This window comes from Scatophagus argus, chromosome 15, assembly GCF_020382885.2.
Source record: "Scatophagus argus isolate fScaArg1 chromosome 15, fScaArg1.pri, whole genome shotgun sequence".
NCBI lineage: Eukaryota > Metazoa > Chordata > Actinopteri > Scatophagidae > Scatophagus > Scatophagus argus.
The window spans coordinates 20,673,496-20,693,110 of NC_058507.1; the positions used below are offsets into that span (position 1 = coordinate 20,673,496).

Consider the following 19,615-nt stretch of genomic DNA (forward strand, 5'->3'; position numbering starts at 1 on the left):
GAAAGAACGAAATAAAAAAAAGAAAAGAACCGTGTTTTGTGAGTCATCTTGACCTCTGACCACCAAATTCTAAACAGTTCATCCATGAGTCCATGGCAACATATGTACCAAATTTGAGGAAATTCTTTTATGGCAGGATTCTGAACTAGCTGTAGCTTTCTTATAAACTTTTATGCAAACCAGTAAAAAGAGAATCTTAGTCCAAACAGCTGAAAGCCTGGGTGACTGTTTCAGCATTTTTCTGAGTAAGAAAGGTCTGAATTCAACCATATTCGGAAGATGTTTTTTGTTTGTTTGTTTGTTTGTTTTTTGTTTTAATAAATAAATAAATTGTGTGGCTGGGAAACCTTTATAGCGTTTTAAGACACACTAAATTTAAATTTTAAAAGAATGAAGCTAAAAAAAATAAATTTATTTGTCCACCAGAATTTCATTCAAGACACATTGGTAATAAAATGGCGACAGTTTATTTTATGGATGTATGATTTTTCTGATAATTTGGATAATTCATGGAAAGCAACACATTCTGAATTGAGTTTGTTTTGGAATAAAAGCAGAAAATATAATTGAAATGCTATGTAAATACATCCTTCATAATGGCGAGTTGTTAGCACTTTTTTGGGCTGAAATCAAGTTGAACGGTTGAAAGCCATTTTTACGAGTTTAATTAAAGGCAACTGCAAAGGCAACTGCCTGCCGTGTGGCTTTCTGGGTAATGAAGTTTTTCTCTGTTGGACAGTCATGAAGCTAACGTCACTTAGCTTGTGTGGCTTCGAACTCTCGCAGTAGCTCAGCAGATATCTAATCAAGCAAAATGATGAATGGAAAGACAGTAATAGTGACTGGTGCCAACAGCGGGATAGGGAAAGCCACAGCAGCGGGCATTGTGAAGCTCCATGGCCGCGTGATAATGGCCTGCCGGGACACGAGCAGGGCTGAGGACGCAGCTCGAGAGATTCGACAGGAGACCGGTGCTGACAGTGCACAGCTCGTCGTCAAACAGCTGGACCTCGCCTCGCTCACCTCTATACACACTTTCTGTCAATGCATATTAAAGGTAGCAACTGTGGAGAGCTTTTTCACAGGAAGTTTGCTTACTAGCATGCGCGAGTACGTGCCTGCTTGAAAAGACCTTCAACCAAACGTCATTCAAAAATTGCGCATTTTTATTAATGTGACCTCGATTATCTCAACTACCAAAACCCGGCCCGCTAATTTCGACTTCATATTTTCAGCTTGGACAAAAATCATTTGGCACACATTCAATTCCACAAATATCCCGTGCTGAAGTACTTTACAAGCCTGTCATTCCTAGAAACATCTTCCTGTAAACATGCGATGACAAGCTGTTAAGCAGTTGTTTTAGTAAAAAACAAACAAACAAACAAAAACAGGTGCTTTTCACTGGGTTTACTGAACGCCGAATTAAACGACATTACACATTGATTCACAAAATAACATTTGAAGCATGTCTTCCTTTAGCAAATCAATAGAGGTTTATTGTATAGTAGAAGCACATTTCTAATGGAATTCTCATATCTTGTATTTGTCAACGTAAACAAATAGCCTGTTTAACACTTGCATATTTAATACATAAACAATAATCCTTACTGAATTATAACTTAATGCTTGAAGTTAACTATAGCAGAATTTCTTTCTGGTAGAAATTCAGCTGTCATGTTGTATAGGCTATTCTTAGAATAATGTCAGGTTAAAGACAATCATTTAGACAAAAACGTCTGGCAGCATATGCCTTCTCTCATTCTGTTTGAACACAACCTGCACATTTTGCAGATTAACTGCTATTATTAAAGAATATTGTACAGTATACGGAACAGCTCTTCTGTATTATGTAGAGTTATTATTCTGATATGTACACTGTTATGAATGTCTTCACATGCAGGTTTTACACTTCATCTGAAGCGCTGTCTTGACCTTTGAAATAGACAATTCAAGAAAGTTTTGGCAGTTGTAGAGCGTCTTTTATCCGTCATGTTGTTCAAGTACTGTCCTGTAGATGTGTTTCATGATCCTCTCGTCTGTGCTGCTGAACAGGAGGAGCCTCGGTTAGATGTGCTGGTCAACAACGCCGGCATCTATCAGTGTCCTTACGCCAAAACAGAGGATGGCTTTGAGATGCAGTTTGGGGTCAACCACCTGGGCCATTTCCTGCTCACCCACCTGCTGCTCAACCTGCTGAAACAGTCAGCTCCCAGTCGCATAGTGGTGGTCTCATCCAAACTCTATAAGCGCGGTCACATTAACTTCGAGGACTTGAACAGTGAGCAGAGCTACGACAAAGCCTTCGCATACAGTCGCAGCAAACTGGCCAACCTGCTGTTCACCTGTGAGCTGGCCCGTCGGCTGGAGGGCAGCGGAGTCACGGTGAATGCTCTGACTCCAGGCATAGTAAGGACTAATCTGGGGAGGCATGTTCACGTCCCAGTGCTAGCTAAGCCCCTGTTTAACCTGATCTCCTGGGGCTTGTTTAAGAGCCCCGAGGAAGGAGCTCAGACTTCAGTCTATTTGGCCTGCAGCCCAGATGTAGATGGTGTGCAGGGCAAGTGCTTTGCAGGCTGTCAACCTCAGATTGTGCTGGACAAGGCCACAGACCAGGACGTTGCCCGTAAACTGTGGGACATTAGTGAAGTCATGGTGGGCATAACCACATGAGGTCTAAAATCAGTTCAAGCGTACTCATCCAAAACAGATTTAACATTACTGGGACAAGTGAATTATCTGTAACACTGAAAATCTCTTAATAATCAGTGCCTTGCCCTTTACAATGCAAAGTGTTGACAGTTCTGAAGTTGTTGGGTTTTTTTTTTTTTTTGTTTTCAGCTGCATGTTTTATCGTCAGTCCAGTGCTTCACAGAACAGTAAGATTTACAGCACTGAGTGGTTTTCTGAAGTCACTGCTTGCTGAAGTGGTTTCTATGGAGAACGCAGTCAAATTGTGGCCGCAGGTCACAGCACGGAGCCAACAAAAATCTGGGATCATCTTCATCTTTTCTTGTGCGATCATCAGTTGAGCATCTGCTTTCAGTCACAGCTGCCATCATTATATTTTCAAATTGTAAAGTTGACTGTCAGAGGGCTGGGTATTGTATCTTTTTTTGTTTTTGTTTTTTTTAATCACTTTTCTTCCAGGAATATAAACATGTTTTTCTTTTAATCAGCTTCTTCTTCTGTTGAGTGATAGGATCCTACAACCCCAATTCCAAAACAAGACACTGTGTAACATGTAAATAAAAACTGAATGCGGTCATTCCCATGAATTGCGTTTACTGACAGTAGTTCTACAAAGTGTTCCTGAGCCCATGTAGTAAAATCTGTTAGACATTCCTGTTTCGGAGTGTCGAACCCCAGCCTTTCCTTGCTTGTGAACGACTGGGCCTTTCAAGGATGCCCCTTTTATACCCAGACGTGATACTATTACATGTTATCCAGTTCAATTCAGTTCAATTTATTTATATAACAATCAAAATTGTCTCTAGATGCTTTACAGAAACCCAGAGCCTGAACCCCCGAGCAAGCAGACAGTGGCAAGGAAAAACTCCCTTTTAACAGGAAGAAACCTTGAGCAGGACCCTGCTTGCAAGGGAGAACCATCCTGCTGATAGTCGGATAGAGTGAGCCTGTTTACCTGTGGAGTGTTCTTTCCCAGTCCCAGCTTGTTTGAAACGTGTTGCTGACATCAAATGTAGAATAAGCATATATTTCCAAAAGTCTACAAAGCTGATGAAGTCAAACATATATATATTTTTCTGTTGATGATGACCATATTATCTCATTCTGCCATATTTATGTTTAATCCAGCTTTTTTTTTTTTTTGGAATTGTTAATGCACATGAACACGCTATTTCCTGCCAAAGCTGAAACTGTTTTGGTCGACACACATTACTGATTTCTATTTTTTGCCTCTTTTCTGTTTTTCTCCGTGTTAGTCTCACTGGTTTAAAGTGTTGGAAAATGTGATGTAACACATTTCCATGCACCGGTTACAATTTATGCTTCCAAAGAAAGCAGGATCTCTTCAGTGTTGTTCAGCATAGAAACACGAGAGTCTCCTGCATAATGTAACCAAGCGAGATTCTGTTCTGACCACCAGAGTAACTTAGCTATTTTTAAAAAAACAGCTCGACATACTACAGTACCCATGAGCCTCAGCTGCTATCGCTGTAGAGAGGAAATCAGTAAGAGGTGACACCACAGCTATGGCAAATCAAATCTCTGCACTGATGCAGCAGGAAACAAAACACCAAGCTATGGGTGCCACTTTGATCCAAATTTTAGCTGTTAAGAACTTATGGTTTCAGGACTTTAGCTGCTATTTCACAGACTTCTTTAAACCGAAGATCCAACCACAAACAAAAGGTCACTGTAACAGTCTCTCTTTTAGTTTATTTTTAATTTATTTATGTTCATTATTGAATCCAGACGTTCTTATGAATTGACAGAAAAAAAAATCATCATCACTTTTCTTGAAGTCCCTGTGCAGTCAAAACTGTTTTAGATTCTTTTTCCAATATGTTTGAGCTTCGCTGTGTACAATTTGTTTGTTGTTGTTTACATATTTGTTACTGAAAGTAAATTTTTCTTTTTTGCATTTTCTTATTGAAAATTACTGATAATGATTACAAGAGGAACAGCCTACGAGCTTGATTTATGACATCACAACACGTGATGTGGAAATTTCCCGTGAAAGCTTGATTCAGTACAGTTTTCTTTGAAGATTTGGATATTTTTTTCAACTTTTGAAGCAAGCAGGTTGAAAAAAAAATCCTGTGAGCTCAGCAACAGTCATGAATGATTTGCTCACAGGAAGATTTTTGCAGTGATCATCTGTTCTTTTTTAATCACGAAGAATGGACAATAAATGATGTCGCCTCGTGTTTCCTTAAATAGCCGAGTTCACGGAGGACTCAGAGGTGGGTCTGTTATCTTACTGTGCTTAAAGCTGCCATAATCAGGTGTACATAATAGAATAATGTCCAGCGGCTTGCTTCATTTACAGACTGCCTCATTTACACACAGGCTCCAGAGGAGGGGGAGGAGGAGGAGGAGGTGGGCAGTTAGAAATCAAACTTCTTCAGGGGTTAGTTAGGCTTCAGTCAGCCATGCTGGTTGCTCTGAGAGCAGCTATTAGCTGGGAATGTTTTTCTCTCCGGGTCACCCACAGATAGAGTGCTACATGAAATGGTAGTGAGACCCCCAGGATGCATGACTTTCCCACCTGTATTCTTCATTAGGACATTTTCTGGATCATTTATAGAGAGCTGGAAAACAAGGTAAAAACACAGAGGCAGCTGCTTTATCAAATCCACCTCACACAAAATGCTCCTGGGGCATTTTAATGGCAGCTCCATTCTATTTGTTTTACAAATAACACCAATTAGTGCAATTACAGAGTTTAATGTCCTTAATCTGCACAGTAATATTGATAGGTACTGCAATGCAAATATAGATGTGAGGGCCTCACTCAGGCTGCTTATGCCCCAAGGTCCAACACATAATGGTTCAATTAAAAGTGCATTAAATCTGACTTTTCCTCAGCTTCTGTTGGACTGACTGCTCACTGTGCTCAGGCCTCCAGTATAATCAACTCATAGACTGAAATAAGCACAAAATTAGGCACCTATTTTATAAGTCAAACTGTTCTCTAAGCATCGTTTACATTTTGACATACTGAACTGTAACAGTGGTTGTTTTAATGTGGTTTGTAGCCACACAGCTCCACTATGCAGCTCAAGGGATGACAGCATCAGTCGGTTGTCCGGTGACTGGGCATTAAGTGAAATATCTTAATAACCACTGGATAGACTTATCATTTTCTAAAACTAAAATGTTCTTTTGTCTTACTGACAGTATGCCAGATATACCAGACTAGCTCTGATGGAGATAACATACATTTATTAGTTAATTAGCAGACATGTCCCTGTGCATTGAATAATGGATAATGCAAGTTTTAAAGAGCATGGTTTAGACCTGCTCTATTTCAAATTTAAAAAAATGCAAATACTCAGCCATAGTAGTAGCCCAGTCAGTGGAGGTTTTGTGCCTCTTTTTGTGTGGTAACATAATTTCTGCAGTTTTGGGAAGAGGTCACCTTGCAAAGCACTCCCTGTAATGATAATATCCACCCAGAGATCCAGCACTTGTTGCTTCACAGCAGTCCATTGCTCCCCAGTGACACAAGCAATGGACTGCTGTGATGTAAGGCCAATCTGGCCTTACATTCACAGTCACAACACGATTAGAGAGAGTGATGGAAATCTTAAAAGAATGTGTGAGAAAGTTTTACATATCAAGATGTCATGCTATAAGCCCCCCATTTCCTTCCCAAACACTACAGCATGGCTGCAGCACAGACCTCAGACAGCAGTTGTGATTAAGATGTAAGGAGTTGCAGTTGAATACCATGATATTAACTAATATGTACAGTTTAAATGTAGTACCAGGAACAGAGTCAAATGAACATAACAAAAGACTGTTGACAAATTAGCATTTGGAAAATCCTAAATCAGAGCTCAAACAATTAGACAACTCTGACAGCTCCATGTCACACAAGTGACTGTTCTCTGACCAATCCATGGCACACTTGAAATCATCTGGAACCTCAACTGAGGTCATACGAAAAAGTACCAGGTTCAAGGTAATATCTGGAGTCTAGTCGTGTCGAGACGACCCTTGACGCGTTAGTGCCCTTTGTGCTCTGTGCAGGTACATCACTTCAAATTCACTGATGCTTGCTAGATGGGTAGCGGTGTTCTGGGTAGAGCTTTCCTGTCCAGGGCCAGGCCATGCAGTTTCTAATGTTTCCAGTCAGGATGTTTTCCAATGCTGCTCTGTAAAGGGGAACTCAGCTATTTTTAAAAACCGGGTCTGGTGTAGATTATTTTGGCGTGTAAATGATCCATACTTACCAAAAGTTTTTGAATTGGTCCAGTAGATCACCTGAGCTGGCAGCCGCGACATGAGTACACCCTTAATCCTGTGTGGCTGTGGTGGAAATTAACTAAGGACATTTCATCAGATACCTTACAGTCTTGAGCTAGATTAATATCCCTCAAGGCTGATGTGATTTTCCTGGGAAGCAGCATCTCTGAACATGTGCCAGTCTGTGCACTCAGGACAGTCCTGTTGAGCTGCGGTAGCTTCATCTGTATCTACTCTAACTGTTTTTCCAAAGCTTCGACCCTCTCAATCAGCTGATAGTATTCTGGTGGGAGAAGGAAACATCGTCCAGGGAACTAGTGGAGGCGTGAAGATGCTGGTAGACTTTCTGAAGTCTGTACATGTGACTGCTGATGACCTCATCCGGATCCTGTTGTGCATTTTTGGAAAGGTACCAAAACTCTGTTCAATTCAGTTTATTTATATAGCGTCAATTCACAGCAAAAGTCATCTCATGACACTTTCCAATTAGCACAGGTCTAGACCAAGCTCTTTAATTAAATTTTGTTATGGTGAACAATGGACAAATAATATGGTTGGCATCTTATAATATGACAGCTTGTAAGTAGTCTCCTGGTCAAGTATGATCCCTTGATCAGAGATGTGATAGTCGAGTCAGGTCTTTGATCAAAATCACAAATTTGCCTCAAGGGGCTTTATAGTCTATATGACAACCCATATCCTTTGCCCCTCCCCAGTTCAGATAAGGGGAAAAACTATAAATGGGAAAAATGGAATAAAACTCAGGAACAGGAGAGGATCAATCTCTTGTAGAATAGAGATCCCACCGAAGAGGGACAAGTGACCAACAGCTTAGGTACAACCTGAAACAAGAAAAACCCAAACCTCGGAATTCTCAAGTTTTCATTTGCTACACTTTGGAGTAATTTACACATTAATTTAAATACTAAAAGGTCTTGACTTTGACATCTTCTGCTTTTACCAGGAACAAAGTGCCAATTCTTAATCTGCATCTTTCATCTTTCCAAACACTGGCTGGAGCTGCACCAAGCCTACGGCAGGCCGAAGGAAAACAACCTGAGTATTTAGTTTGGCCCAAGTCTCTGCACATCCAAATGTGTTCTCTGCTGCTGTAGCCATAGCCCACCATGCTGAACTTTTCAACTTTCCCCCATGTCTATCACAAATTATTGTAAGTTTTACTGTATAATAATTACAAAGCTTAGATTTAAAGCAACATCACATCAAGATGAAGTATATGTTTATGTTTATTTAGTTATATTTGTGAAATTGTGCAAAACAGACAAGACAGAATGTAATACACATGCTGACTTAAAAAGCTTGACATGACAGGGCAAAACACGCATTGAGTGCATGGAGGCTGGATGTGAATTGAAACTGAGGTGACCAAGGGACTGTAGTTCTTATGATGTGAAGTGTGTGTATTAGAGAGGCAGTCTGTTATGTAGGATTTCAAGTACACTATATAGACAAAAAAGGCACCTGACCATTACACCAACAGGAATTTTAATGACATCACATTCACAAAATAGACAGCTTTGCAGCTATAACGGCTTCTGGGAAGGCTTTCACCGAGATTTTGGAGTGTTTCTGTGAGAGTTTTCGCTCATTCATGCAGGACAGCATTTGTGAGGTCAGGCATTGTGATGTTAGCTAGCTTAGTTAGCTTAGTTAGTATCCATAATGTGGAAAGAAAATAGTTTCTAAGTGAAACTGCTCACAACAAGGTCTAACTCCATGTCTGTGCACTCTCAAATGATGGCTCGCAAACTCAGTCGTTCTCAGAAGTTTAATAGTTATGTTGTTGTCACTTTGCCTCCGTGTACCGATACACAGGAACACCTGTCCTGCGTGTTTAATGTGTTTAATAGCGTGTCTATTTATAGTAACGTTAGAGTCCGACATTTTGGTATAATGCAAACATCTGGCCGGATTGTTGGTGGAGGACAGTCTGAACATGCAGTCTTTGATCAGGGTTTAATTTAAGTTTAAGAGCCCTAAAAAGTGAGCCATTTGTATTTAAAATGAATTTAGGAATAGAGTTGACCCTAAAACATGTTGGTTATGATCCAGCTAACTGTGAATAAGCCTAGACTTTTACACGTTGGGCTTAAGGACTTGTTTCTCTGACAACAGCTCCAGATTACTTGTAAACCAGTTTTGAAGAACCAGAAGATTCAAGCTTGTGATCCTGATCTCGGTCTCTGTGAACTTCCTCTGTCAGTACTATACTATACTTTCTACCTGTATCCATCTATACCACATTTACCTTGTGATTTATTAAAGTTACATATCTTATCATCATGTCAGCCAGAGTATTTCAGCAGAATATTGTAGGTTTCTTACATAGGCAAAAATTTGTAACAGACCCCATTCTGAATCATATAGAACATGCAGTGGTTCCCTTATTGTGTTATTGTAGCTTATATTTCCATAATATTCCTGTTGATACTCAGAACATATCTGGTGGATTTAGTGACTTTACAGCCAGCTAAACATATCTTATATCCTTTAATGTAATTTCTAACATCAATATAATATTTTAGGACCAACCCAAGCTAGAGATCAGTGAGCATAAAACTGCTGCTGGTAGTGAAAACAATACCCACATATTGTGGGTTTTTAACTGTGGGATGTAAACTCTCTGCAGGCTGTCATTCCCCAAAATTTCCATACAATACAAAGGACATGACCTCAGTGTCCTCCATAGTGGCTCCAGCCCTGAATGTGTGGTCATTAAAGTCAAGTACAAGCAAAAGCTTTCGGCTCCACAGCTGAAATAATCAGTATGTTGTTTATTCCATGACTGTAGTCTGTATACTGATACATCCTTGTAAAATTTAACATCAGTATGTTATAAAACTGCTACAGGGAATAGACGGTTTAATGCAGATTAAGCAGATCTCACTTGGAGGGGACTGTGGGCTGAATTCCTAATTTATCATATGGAGTGTGCTGCTTAATGATGGGTTGCAGTGCACCGAGCAGAGATCCCCGTCAGCTTGTGCTCTGGTGAATGAAAGGTGAGCAGGAGTGAGTCTCTGAGAGGAGAGCGCCCATAAATCATCTGGAAGAGTTTAGTGTAAAGTAGCAGGAGAGGCGGGGGCCCAGGGAGCGCTTGTCTTCAGCCTACCGCTTGGCCAGAGGGATTTGTTTTCTTTAACCAATCCAAACAGTCAGGAGAAGAGAGACTGGGTCTGCTCCTCACAGTCCCACCGTGGGACTGTCCTTCCCTTTCCCTCCTTTTTCTGTCAAACATACACACATGTTCCCTCATATATATTCTGTCTGTAGGCTGGTGTATTCTCACTCTTATAAACACTCTTTGGCTATTGTTTATGCTATCACTTCAGCTAACTGTCTCCTTTTCTCAGACTGTCAGACTGTGAATGTAGGATCAAGCGTGTTGCATGCTTCGTCGGTTAGAATGCCTTAAGCAGAATTAACCAATTAAAGGGTTATGTTGTGGTTTAGGTTACACAGGGTAGGGGTTGAGGTGAGGGCCATGCTCGAGGTTAGGCTCTGCCAATCCAACCAGAGGGTTACAGCCTGAAGGGAAGTTCTCTTATAGAGTTCCAGGCAAGAAGTTGATGAAGTACTTCAGCATGTACTGAAGTTCTCAGCTGTTACCTAAACGGTTTTGGGTTTCATTTTTTAAAGCTGTTACATGAGTTTTGTGATCAGGTCAAACCTCTGCTGATGATGTAAGAGAAATTACACAGCATGAAAAAACAGGAGGCCCAGATCCAAGACCACCACATTACAACAAATCACTGTACTGCATTACCACCTCACAGAAGTCTGAGATTTCAGTAGCTGACCAGTTGATACAGTACTAAATGACCTGTGAAATGTTTGTTTGTTTGTATGTTATCCATTGATTGTTAAATAAAAGGTAGAGCAGTGATAATACAAGTGACTAGTTGATAGTAACCTGAATGGCAACCACATCAGTTTCCTAACTGAAGAATTAAGTCTGTCAGTAAAAGGTTGGCATTGAAGGATAGTTCAAAGCTTCTGATTTTGACTAAGAAGGCCACAGTTGGTTCCTCTTTCCCAGCAGCAGTCACTGTTTCTTAAAGTAGTTTTCAAAGCATATTTTAAACTCAAACCACAGTTGATCCCTAACACTAACCAAGCAGGTTACCAACCTACTCAAATCTTAACCATAAAGGCTGTTACATCAGTGAGTGAAGCATAGAAAAGACACAAACTGTTGACAACTTTACTTAACTCTCTAACCAGCAGAAGGTTATAGCACACATGACTGAGCATCTGGACTTCATCTACAGCTCTACCTGTTACACTCTTCTCTCTGTACATCCTTACATCCTTCCATCTGTGCAGCTCTTTCTCTGCACACACACACACACACACACACAGTCTTATAGAGACACCTACTGGTGAGGGAGCACAGTGTCAGCGACAGAACACTTTAGTGGAGTCCACATCAAGTGCATGTGTTTGAGTAAACACATTGCTGGCCAGACCAGGATATCTTTATGTGCATAATTACCGTGACAGTAAATTGTAACTGTTTTTGAAAAGTTTGGACAAACATTGTCCTGCTAATAATGCTAACGGGTTATTTCTAAAGGAAATGGGAAACAACCTGATTCTGTTATTAAGCACAGGACTAAACAGGTCAAGAAGAATGAGAGGTCAAATGATCACAGTTTATCCACATCATCTAAATCGATTTATTTGGAAGTCTTCACTCTTGAAATGTTTGTGTTAGGTTTATTTCTGACCTGTCTGATTATTTTTCTGTGCTTAAATTAAGGATTAATTTAGGCTGTTGTTCCATACTATATTTTTTTCATTAACACTGTTTAGTGCAATGTGAAATGATCGACACAATGCTGTTAACCATGAGCAGAGCAGCATTAGTAAATGAGCAGTGGTGATTCACAGTGATGGAGCTCAGTCTTGGTGCCACCATAGTCTCTCACACAGAGCAGAGACACAGAGCAGAGGGAGATCATGGCCTTTGTATTCAACCTCTCAGAGACCACTTCTGTCAGCTCCTGCAGCACCTGAGAGACTGGATCCACCTGACTGATTGGACCAGGACCCTTAGAAGTTACCCGTTGTTAATATCACACTGAATTGTGTGGACGTCCAGGTCCCCCCCTCCCTTCCCTTCTCACTCCCCCTGCTCTTAAAGCAAGTTGTCTGCAGAGCGTCACTGACTCGGCACTTGTCAGAGTCTGCTCAGACCCCCATACATCATTGAGGCTGTGTGAATTTTTTTTCCTTCTCTTCTTTCGGATCCTCCACAGCTCCATGGACTGTGACTGTTGACGACCTCCTCTTTTCATATTTACAGTTTATTGTCCTTTTCAGTACTAAGCTTAGCCCGAGACAATAGTAGGTCCAATACAGCACGTTTCTGCAGCAAACAAAATTCCAGCAGGATGCTGGAATTAGCTTCAAAAACTGAGAATGTGACCATATAAAACCTTTAGATTCACATTCTCTCAGGTATTAACGCCAATAAACATATGACACTGAAAAGAAACGTGTGTTCACTCAGTCGGTGAGGATGGTTTTCACATTGCAAAACCGTGATGCTACGGCTCCCTCTAGTGTGATAACAGGGAATGGCTGCTTTGTAGTCGTAGGTAATGGAGCAGTGACAAATACATCATACCTGTGTGTAGCAATGAGAAGCCTACACTGTAACCTTCCTCAAAGCAATGCATTAACAAAAGACACATGTCATATTGCCATCATGTTCTCCACATTATTTTTATTTGTCTCAGAATTGAGTGGTGCTGCTTTAATTTTATCATGTCATTGTCTCCTTTTTTTCTGAAAAGGTTTAATTTCATCTGAGAAGAGAATGAGTGACGCCAGCTGACAGCATCAATGAGGTAACTCTTAATTCTCACATAACAGCAGCAGATGGACACACATTAATTTGAATTTGTGTTAAATGTGGATGTTAAATTGTGATAGAATCCAGCTTGATGATGGGAGATAATTACGAAGTGCATCTCTTCTTTCTTCCCAACAAAATAAACTGTTGCCCATTTCTTTTAACTGGAATACCTACAGAGCCAAATGTGTGACAGATAAAAATAAATAATTGTCTGAAGAATCTGAATCTTACCTCAGTTATTACAGCATTAAATTGTATTTTTGTTATTATTATTTGTTTTTTATTTCATTTCTTTATTTATTTTTTCACTTTTAATTGCAGATGAAAACTTGTCTGTTAACACTAACTGCAGGAGCTTGTTTGTATTGGTTAATTGTGTGTCAATCTGTTGCTTTAGGGCTCCAGTACATGGGATTGCTGTATTTTCTCCTTCACTCACTTGGTTTTCTCTTCTCTTTACTGTTCCCCTGTTTGAGGTCAACAGTGGTGGACTTAGGATGTCTGAAGGGCAAGGGCAAAAAAGATTAAAACGGCACCAGTTGTATGTTGTGGGACCCCAGCATACAGAAGGTCAAGGTCAAGGTGTTTTATTAAGGAACTATTAATTATATATTTAACCGTTTAGAGGCACATGGAGCGAACTAATTTCCTTACAGGACAGCCCTCAAGGCATTGCACAACATTTTCTCCACTGGAAGGGCACCCTAAAGGGTGCACTTAATCATGCTCTGTGTAATTATTTGCCTATCTGAGAGGGCTTTTTTTACAGCATTTTTTAAACATGGTAGCAACAAGCAAGGTCTAATTTGTCCTGCAACAATGCAAATGATAAGTAGGTATATGTACTGGATAGATGGATATTTTAAAAGAACAATCAATACTGACAAATGAAAGAGAGAGCTGTGTTGGTTTCTTTATCCCTCTCTCTCTTTATCATTATCACTCAGAGCACCACACACAACCTACTCCTGTTGAAGGTGGCCTCGTTTTGCTCAGCTTTTACCTTTTGTCCTTTCTTGATGATAATCACAATGGAACTCTCAGTGGCAAAATTTGCTTTCCAGTCTCTTACAGTTGTCAGCTATGATTCAAAACCTAGGCTATTACTGTAAGAGAGCAATTAAAGGGACTGTACAAAAGCACATATTCTTCATCTTATTTATTTTATTCTGTCAGTATCACCACACATGTGTCTTTGCGTGGATGAGAGACTAGCTTATTAAGCTCAGTCAATGAGGACACCATTGTTGTTTACATCCCACACTGTCACAAGCATTAGTAGATGCATGTTTCCTTCTTCATAGTAATTTGGTGTAGCAGGTAAAAAGAAAACACTTATAATAAAAAGAAGAATAATTTAGAAGGACTTAAGACAGAACAACTAGAGAACCCCACATAGTGAAACCAGGTAAAGTCTTTCATATCTCTATTCATTAAAGTCTAAGTACAGAATAAATTACATGCAGACCATCCTAAGTGCCTTGTATTATTTTAAATCATAAGATACTGTCTCAGTCAAATACTGACCATGTAAGTGTTACATACAGCACAATGAAATGATAAAATAAATCTAATAAAGATGTAATCATTTATCATGAAACCATATAGCCTAGAAACCATACTGCAAAAACACTTTTCAGCTTTCTTTACAGACCCTAGAGCTAATGTGCAAAATAACTTGGTTCTGACTGATTTTAGAGATTCAGGCTAGAGCTGAGGCCTTTTAACATGCAATCTTCCGCCAAATTCCCTTTCCCTAAACAAATCTGGTGATAGTTAAAATACAGTGAGCAATGCAAAAAGTCCATAGAGCAGGGCACAAGGGTAAGCGACTAACAGCTGCTGGCCCTCCATAGCTAGGGTGGAGATGAAGATCTTGGAGGCAGAAAAACTACACCAACAAATCCCTAATAAGGCCAGAACTGTACCCAGGACACCCCTGTGGAAAGAAAAATCAAGAGATTTGTCATTTGACCTTTTACATGCCCATTTGATCTGTAACAAAGTTGGTGTAGAGTCAGGAGCTGTTAAAGGCTAATAGAGTTTCAAGACAGAGGGACTATTTTAAGAGGCTCTCATTGTGGAAGTAAAAATCCCTTTCATTTATTCTACAGACAATGTTACCAAACTCAGTTAGAGAAATTCTACAACATTAATTGGCACTGAACTCTACTGGTGAAACATTAAACTCAATAATATATGCTTATTTGATATGAAGCAGAAGATAACTATATGCATAAACATTTTGAGGAAGAAGCTAACCACAAGGTCTTAAATCCCATGGTGCATCAAACATTGTCAACTTAGAATTCTGTTATGTGTACTGCTAAGTAAGGCAGAAAGCTAAAGATGACTTTAGAAGCCCATATCCACCTGTTTTGGGTTTGGCGCTATATAAATAAACTGAATTGAATTGAATTGAATTGATATCTTACAGCACCTTAAGGTAAGTGCCTTGTTCAAGAGCATGTCAGCTGTTTTTTCTGGGCAGCATAGAGGCCTTACAGCTAGAATTCCATGAAAAGCTCTGGAAAAGCTAATTAGTAGTTAAGATTCTCTAGTCAAGTCTTTATTCCCAAAGTCAGAAATAACTTTTCATGCTGAAAAGTCTTTTGACTTTTAACGCCAAAGGAGTCACAAATAGAAACAATACACATCCACTGGATGGACTTACTGCAGAGAGTAGAAGACAGCAAATGCAGAGAGGGCCACCATGGGCAGGAGGCAGTAGCCCAGGACACTGGCCACACAGCCGTAAGACACTGACATGGAACTCATCAGACTCAGTAGAATGTACATCCCGATACAGGCTATAGCACTGGTCCCATACACATAACCAAAGTGTGCTTTACCTGCCTAAATATATGGGAGAGAAAAATAAGCAGAAACCTAAATCACAAAGCTGTACATATTGCAATAATGGGGACAACTGGTCACACCAGACCTGCAATAATACATGTGTAGTAATAATTGTGCAATAATCCTTACTCATATAACACTACTACTTGGATCAGTACCTGCATACTTCAAATCGGTACAATAATCAATCCATCCACTAATCATTACGGGGCTCTATTGTGAATAGTCCTTTTCTTTTCTGTACTGTGTACAGATGCAGGTACTTGTTTCCTGTGTATTTATTCGTTTTTAATGCTCATCCTTCCCTTATCCTTGCATGCTTTGCACCCTCTATACCCTGTTTGCTGCTGTAACACTGTAATTTCCCAGTTATGGGACTAATAAAGGATTATCTTAAACAGTGATGAATGCTGAATCGGGTTCCTATGAATGGTTACATGCTGCATTAATATAGCAGTACAATGCTGGTAACTCACCATCATTAAAGTGACCCCCAATGCAATGCAGAAGATGATAGGACCTGTCAGATCTGTCTCATTCATAATGCTGCCATCTGCAGGCTTAAAAGGGTTCAACACCGTCAGTGCCTTCTGCCAGATATGGTCTAAATTGATGCCTAATTCTAGACAATGAACAGAACAGAGGGGAAAAAAAGAAATATTTGAAAATGTAATTTTTGTGTGCAGTGCAAAAATTCTGCTCCTGGTTATCCAACGTCTTTCTGATTGTTAACACTTAGTGTCATCCGAGTGCCATGTGGCTTTTATTTGAAGTGCGACTATAGGAAGGTTGACTTCAGTGATTAGTTGGTTCTCACAGCTGTGAGACCTAAAAACCATAAACCACTGACCTGAGATCAACCCTTGTGACCTCTGTATGAATGGATGATTACTAGGTAGATTTATAATACAATATGGGTAATTAGGAAGACCAACTGAAAATATAAATTTAGCATCTAGCCATGGCAAATGATCTTTTTACCCTCAAGAAGAGGAGGCTCCTCTTCAGTATAATATCTTTCTGTGCTTTCTGTTTCCTCAGTCCCAGAAGACATTGAAGGTTGGTAGAACTTTCCAGTGTACTGCTGCTCCATGGAAGGATCCAAAACACCTGGCATGAAAGCCTTTGTTCCCCTGAGAACACCAGTTGACAAAAAAGATAATTATATAACCTCTCACTCAAAGAACCTCAAAGTAATAATGTGATAATGATTTCTGCCCTTTTTATGTTCTCCTCTAATTTCACATAAATGTGACATGTCCCAAATCCCTCCATGGAATATAAGATTGATGGATAAATGGCTGACACTGAAAACCACTACCAGTGGCAGGATACAGCACATTTTTGTTATGATCCCAAAACACCTGAAGAACAACAAGCCTTTAGTTGTTTTTAGTTGTTGTTGTTGTTTTGACACATTTTCTTGTAAAGATGCATAAGTTATGTTTACATTCATTGATTTACATTTTAGTTTTGAATCCTGCATCTATGTTTACTCCATAGTGTTAATAGTATTTTAAAACTACACATCAAACCTTTTGATAACCTTGCAGAGTTTTCACTGATTGGGGTGCTGTTTTTTCAGATAATTGGATGCTTATTTGACCCATAGAGATGGTAATGCTTGAAAGACACAATCTAGGGCTATCCTAAAAAGTCTGAATACTTACTCATCATAATAAGCAGGGCCTGTTGAACTGTAGGAATCATAGCAGGCCACTGCATGACCCTGGTCATCTATGTAATATCCAGTCTGGTAGAAGTCCTGCTCAAACGGCTGGAAGTCCCCCATGCTAATCAGAAGAACAAGTCAAGACAAAGTAACACACAACAGCATTAGAGCACTCGTGAATTTCTATTGTTCCAAAAGTTATGAATCAGGTTCAATCCTGATTTTCTCCTCTGGTCATTTCGGTTCTTCTGACAGTCAATATAGCATTTAAAATATAGGTTCTTCAGGTTTTTCTTTTTTACTGTTATGCAAAAATTTTGGACTACCTAATAATCTAAATGTAAATAAGATTGTTTTACTGACCCATCAGGCCACACAACAACCTTCTTAGCTCCTCAATAAACTCACCTGTTTGAGATTACAGTACACAACCGGACAGCAGAGAAGGCTTCCTCTCAGTCGCCTCACAGAGTTGTGTGGTGTTGTCAGGGCAGAGAACATGTAAAGCCCAGTCTGTTAGGATATCTATTAATAGTTGGCTATATTTAGACTTGGTCTCAGGGATATGACAACTGCTCAGTGCCGCTTCATTCTGTTTCCACAATCTAAAACTGCAAGATCTGTGTTTGATGTGCCTTCATTTACTTGAAACACATTTTCCAGATAATGTAGAAATATACTTCCTACACTGCAAAAGATGCAGAAATTGTTCCCAGAGACATTCTTCTTATTACCTTTTTTTTTTGTTTTGTTTTGTTATTTTTTTACACTTTGCACCTATAGCTTTCTTATCAGCTTGTATTCTGGTTTGCAGTGTGCATGCATAATATTGTGTTTGCTTGACATTTCAAAACTATTGAATCAAGACAGCAAATACTATAAACCAAACAGTGGTACTGTAATCTTCTGTGTACCAAGCCAAAATAAATACTTGTTTAACTGTTATATAGGACTCATGAATTGCTTTTGCACAAAGCTAACCAGGGGTCATATAGAAGAAATAAATATTGGTGTGGGAATCAGTGGGCACAGAACTATATAACAATTGAATGGATAAATGAACTGTGACATTAGCATATGTATAGCACGTTAAAGGGAGACTTTTAGACAATTAGAATTCAGTAAAATAAAATTGCAAATATTGCAACAAAAAAAAATTGCAAAGCAAACACATTATGAAAACTGTCTTATTGTCTTATTGTTCTCATGAAAGTCTTATTGTTCTCATGAAAAGATGTTTGGTGATGTTTTATCAATATTTAACTAAGTTTGGAATGTGGATCAAGCTTAGGACGATTTCTGAATTTCATAAATTCTCATTTGTTGGTCTAATTTCGTTGCATAGGCAACTGTTCAATGTAACAAGTGTCTCATGACCTACCAATTGCCCACCTTACCAAAATCATCTATGAGCCCAGCTGTGCCTGGAGACCTGAGTGGTGGGTTAGAACAAGTGTGACAAAGTGTCAGTATCCCCTGTAGACAAGAGAAGACAAGACAACGTCATTTGTGTAGCCCCAGTTTGTCTCAAAGGGACTGTAGGACCTTATTTCAGAAAAAAAAAAAAAAAAAAATGCCCTTTCATTTTTCTTAAAAGGGAAATAGTCTTCAATTTAATTCAATTTATTTATATAGCACCAAATCACAACAAACGTTCTCTCGTGACACATTCCAGTTAGAGCAGGTCTAAAACAAACTCTTTAATTTGATTTTTGGAAAGACCCCACAAAACCCCCATGAGCAAGCATTTGGGGACATTGGTGAGAAAAAACTTCCTTTTTCCCTTGGAGTAGACCCCAGCTCATTGTGGGCGGCCATCTTGCCTTGCCAAAGAGGCGCTAGCATTCTGCTAAAATATGCTGTTGATCAGTCAAGGATTTATGACTTGCGACATTACATTGCGGCAGGCTAACTTCAATCATCATATCATGAACATTACCACAATAATAAGGTTTCGGTTTTTGTATACATTATATCCCTTATGTATTTTCCCAGCGATTGCACTACTGCAGACCTTAGAAGTGTGGTTAAAAGAAAACAAAAACTTTTGATATGGACCTTTTCTAGTCTTACTGACCATTCAAAGTGCTTTTACTCTACTGTCACATTCACCCTTTCACACACTGATGGTAGAGGCTGCTATCCATCAGAAAGTTCTGATGGCTGATGGCCACAGTAGTGATTGATCCGTGATTGATGTGTGAAAAAAGCTGTGAAAATCTAATCAAATGGAACTGTATACTGTCTCTACTGCTTATAGC

At 39.5% G+C, this 19,615-nt stretch overlaps 2 protein-coding genes across 3 annotated transcripts; one reads left to right on the forward strand and one right to left on the reverse strand.

The window, feature by feature from the left end:
• Positions 1-687: 687 nt before the first annotated feature.
• On the forward strand, positions 688-3,170 carry LOC124072375 (retinol dehydrogenase 14-like). The gene is made up of 2 exons (XM_046413786.1): positions 688-1,057; positions 2,056-3,170. The coding sequence occupies exons 1-2, from the start codon at positions 815-817 to the stop codon at positions 2,671-2,673; spliced, it is 861 nt and encodes a 286-aa protein (XP_046269742.1). The 5' UTR covers positions 688-814; the 3' UTR covers positions 2,674-3,170.
• Positions 3,171-12,668: 9,498 nt separating this feature from the next.
• Positions 12,669-18,863, reverse strand: LOC124072486 (protein YIPF7-like). 2 transcript variants are annotated; one of them, XM_046413951.1, is made up of 6 exons: positions 18,752-18,863; positions 17,353-17,475; positions 16,664-16,815; positions 16,159-16,304; positions 15,498-15,679; positions 12,669-14,762 (listed from the first exon to the last, which is right to left on the reverse strand). In XM_046413951.1, the coding sequence occupies exons 2-6, from the start codon at positions 17,472-17,474 to the stop codon at positions 14,600-14,602; spliced, it is 765 nt and encodes a 254-aa protein (XP_046269907.1). In that variant the 5' UTR covers position 17,475; positions 18,752-18,863; the 3' UTR covers positions 12,669-14,599. The 2 variants fall into 2 exon arrangements, with proteins under 2 accessions (XP_046269907.1, XP_046269905.1); XM_046413949.1 differs by lacking the exon at positions 18,752-18,863 and adding an exon at positions 17,763-17,905.
• Positions 18,864-19,615: the final 752 nt, after the last annotated feature.

Coding starts and splice junctions, on each gene's coding strand:
- LOC124072375 (XM_046413786.1), top strand. CDS start 815: ATGATGAATGGAAAGACAGTAATAGTGACTGGTGCCAACAGCGGGATA. Junction 1,058..2,055: donor TCTGTCAATGCATATTAAAG/GTAGCAACTGTG, acceptor GCTGCTGAACAG/GAGGAGCCTCGGTTAGATGT.
- LOC124072486 (XM_046413951.1), bottom strand. CDS start 17,474: ATGGGGGACTTCCAGCCGTTTGAGCAGGACTTCTACCAGACTGGATAT. Junction 16,305..16,663: donor GGAGCCTCCTCTTCTTGAGG/GTAAAAAGATCA, acceptor TTCATTGTCTAG/AATTAGGCATCAATTTAGAC. Junction 14,763..15,497: donor GCTGTCTTCTACTCTCTGCA/GTAAGTCCATCC, acceptor TTCTTTCCACAG/GGGTGTCCTGGGTACAGTTC.